General features: G+C 33.2%; 1 protein-coding gene across 1 annotated transcript; it reads right to left on the reverse strand.

Annotated features, from left to right (window-relative positions):
* Window positions 1–417: 417 nt before the first annotated feature.
* On the reverse strand, window positions 418–1,363 carry LOC141704719 (histone H3.3-like). The gene is made up of 4 exons (XM_074507905.1): window positions 1,292–1,363; window positions 1,112–1,188; window positions 936–1,026; window positions 418–734 (listed from the first exon to the last, which is right to left on the reverse strand). Exons 1-4 carry the CDS (start codon window positions 1,361–1,363, stop codon window positions 564–566), a joined length of 411 nt encoding a protein of 136 aa, XP_074364006.1. The 3' UTR covers window positions 418–563.
* Window positions 1,364–1,853: the final 490 nt, after the last annotated feature.

Genomic DNA, 1,853 nt, shown 5'->3' on the forward strand with positions numbered 1-1,853 from the left:
TTTCAAAATTAAAATAACAAAATTTGAATTAAAATAATAAATGTTATGAACAAAGACTATCAAAAAAGTCAAATTGACCCATGCTTTTAGAGATGGTGAGAGGGGCAAATTGGAAAATGAGGAATGTGTGAGTGGCATCTCCTGGCTAGAACAATCTTTCATGAGGTAATACATACAACAAGGAATAGAAATTGAGGAATAAGGGTACAAATATATTAAATTTGAATAAAGTAATTTTTTTCACTAAATTTCATTAGTTTGGATTCTCATTTTTTTCTAAATTTTCATTAGTTTGGATTCTCATTTTAATAAGTAAACTAATTAAAGGTAAATGTACTATTTTTCATTTCTTATTACATTTTAATAATTTAGGATTTCCTCATTATTTGAATTATCTTCTTTCCTAATATTAGTGAATACCGAAAGAAAAAGGTATCTTCCTCATTGAAGATTAACTCAACATATATAATTTTTCTTCATCACTCCCACATATATCAGCAATCCTCAAACTTACAATTACAACTACTATTTTAATTAAACTGCTCTCGGGCAGAATCAACTGCTTAAGCACACTCTCCGCCGATCCTCCTTGCCAGCTGAATGTCCTTTGGCATTATTGTCACCAGCTTAGCATGAATTAAACACAAGTTGGCATCATGGAATAGGCCTACCAGGTAGGCCTCCGATGCCTCCTGTAGAGCCAGGACTGCATGGCTCTGGAAACACAAATCACTCTGTAACAACAAATTCACTATTGCAAATTAGAAATAAATTTGGCACATGCCATACACAAAGATGGCTCTGGAAACACAAATCACTCTGTAACAACAAATTCACTATTGCAAATTAGAAATAAATTTGGCACATGCCATACACAAAGATAAGGTTTCTCTTGGGTAAAGTTATTTGAAAAAATATACTAAAAACTAATTAACCTTAATTCCTTGAGCAATTTCACGTACAAGCCTCTGGAATGGAAGTTTTAATATCAAAAGCTCAGTAGTCTTCTGATACTTACGGATCTCACTACAAGAAATTACTGTATGATTAGCCTTGGGCAACAACCAGGAAATGATGTTTCAATAAATAACATGAATTGATAAATATATACCGAAGGGCAACTGTTCCAGGGCAGTATCTATGTGGCTTCCTATAGGCACCAGTTGTTGGAGCACGCATACGAGCAACCTGTGATGGAGAACAAAACACAGAAATGTTAGGAGAAGATATATCAAGTTAGGAGAAGATAGATCATAATGTATTCTATTATAGGCATTTAATAAGATGTAACCTTGTGTGTGAGCGGCTTTCGAGGAACCTTTCCTCCAATAGATTTACGAGCAGTTTGCTTGGTACGAGCCATCTAAAAATAAAATAAGAATGGTTTTCAATCAATACCTTTGATGAATACTATATGACATACATATAATTAGATAGATTAGAATTCCTGGGAAGAAATTTAAATTGTACTTCATATAGAGGAAAAAAATAAAGAGAAATGGTCACTTAATAAATTACCTAGCTATAATTCTTCTTCAAATATTTTGAGGTTTATTTTCTCTTTATCACTTCCTAGTGGATGTATATAAAAGTTTGAAGAACAAATGGGGAGGGGGAAACTGTTTTTATATATGGGGCAGGGGAATTATGTTTTGATTTAACAATTACAAGTTGCTAATGATGTACTTAGTAGTTTCTACATGAATTGACGGCTCTTAAGTGTAGTTTTGTGAGTTCCCCCCCTCCATCTGACGGTCTATAATCAATCTTAAAGGTAGGTGCGGATCATAAATCCTACTCAACGTGTTCTTATTGGAGTGTTCAAAAATATTTGGATCGATGATCTTTTATAG

Source organism: Apium graveolens, unplaced genomic scaffold, assembly GCF_009905375.1.
Source record: "Apium graveolens cultivar Ventura unplaced genomic scaffold, ASM990537v1 ctg8174, whole genome shotgun sequence".
NCBI lineage: Eukaryota > Viridiplantae > Streptophyta > Magnoliopsida > Apiales > Apiaceae > Apium > Apium graveolens.

Bases quoted from the DNA above. Each gene is read 5' to 3' on its own strand.
- LOC141704719 (XM_074507905.1), bottom strand. From the start codon at position 1,363: ATGGCTCGTACCAAGCAAACTGCTCGTAAATCTATTGGAGGAAAGGTT. The intron at 1,189-1,291 runs GTTACATCTTAT...TCTCCATCACAG, and splicing joins GAAAGCCGCTCACACACAAG to GTTGCTCGTATGCGTGCTCC. The intron at 735-935 runs GTTAATTAGTTT...TTGTTGTTACAG, and splicing joins AAATTGCTCAAGGAATTAAG to AGTGATTTGTGTTTCCAGAG.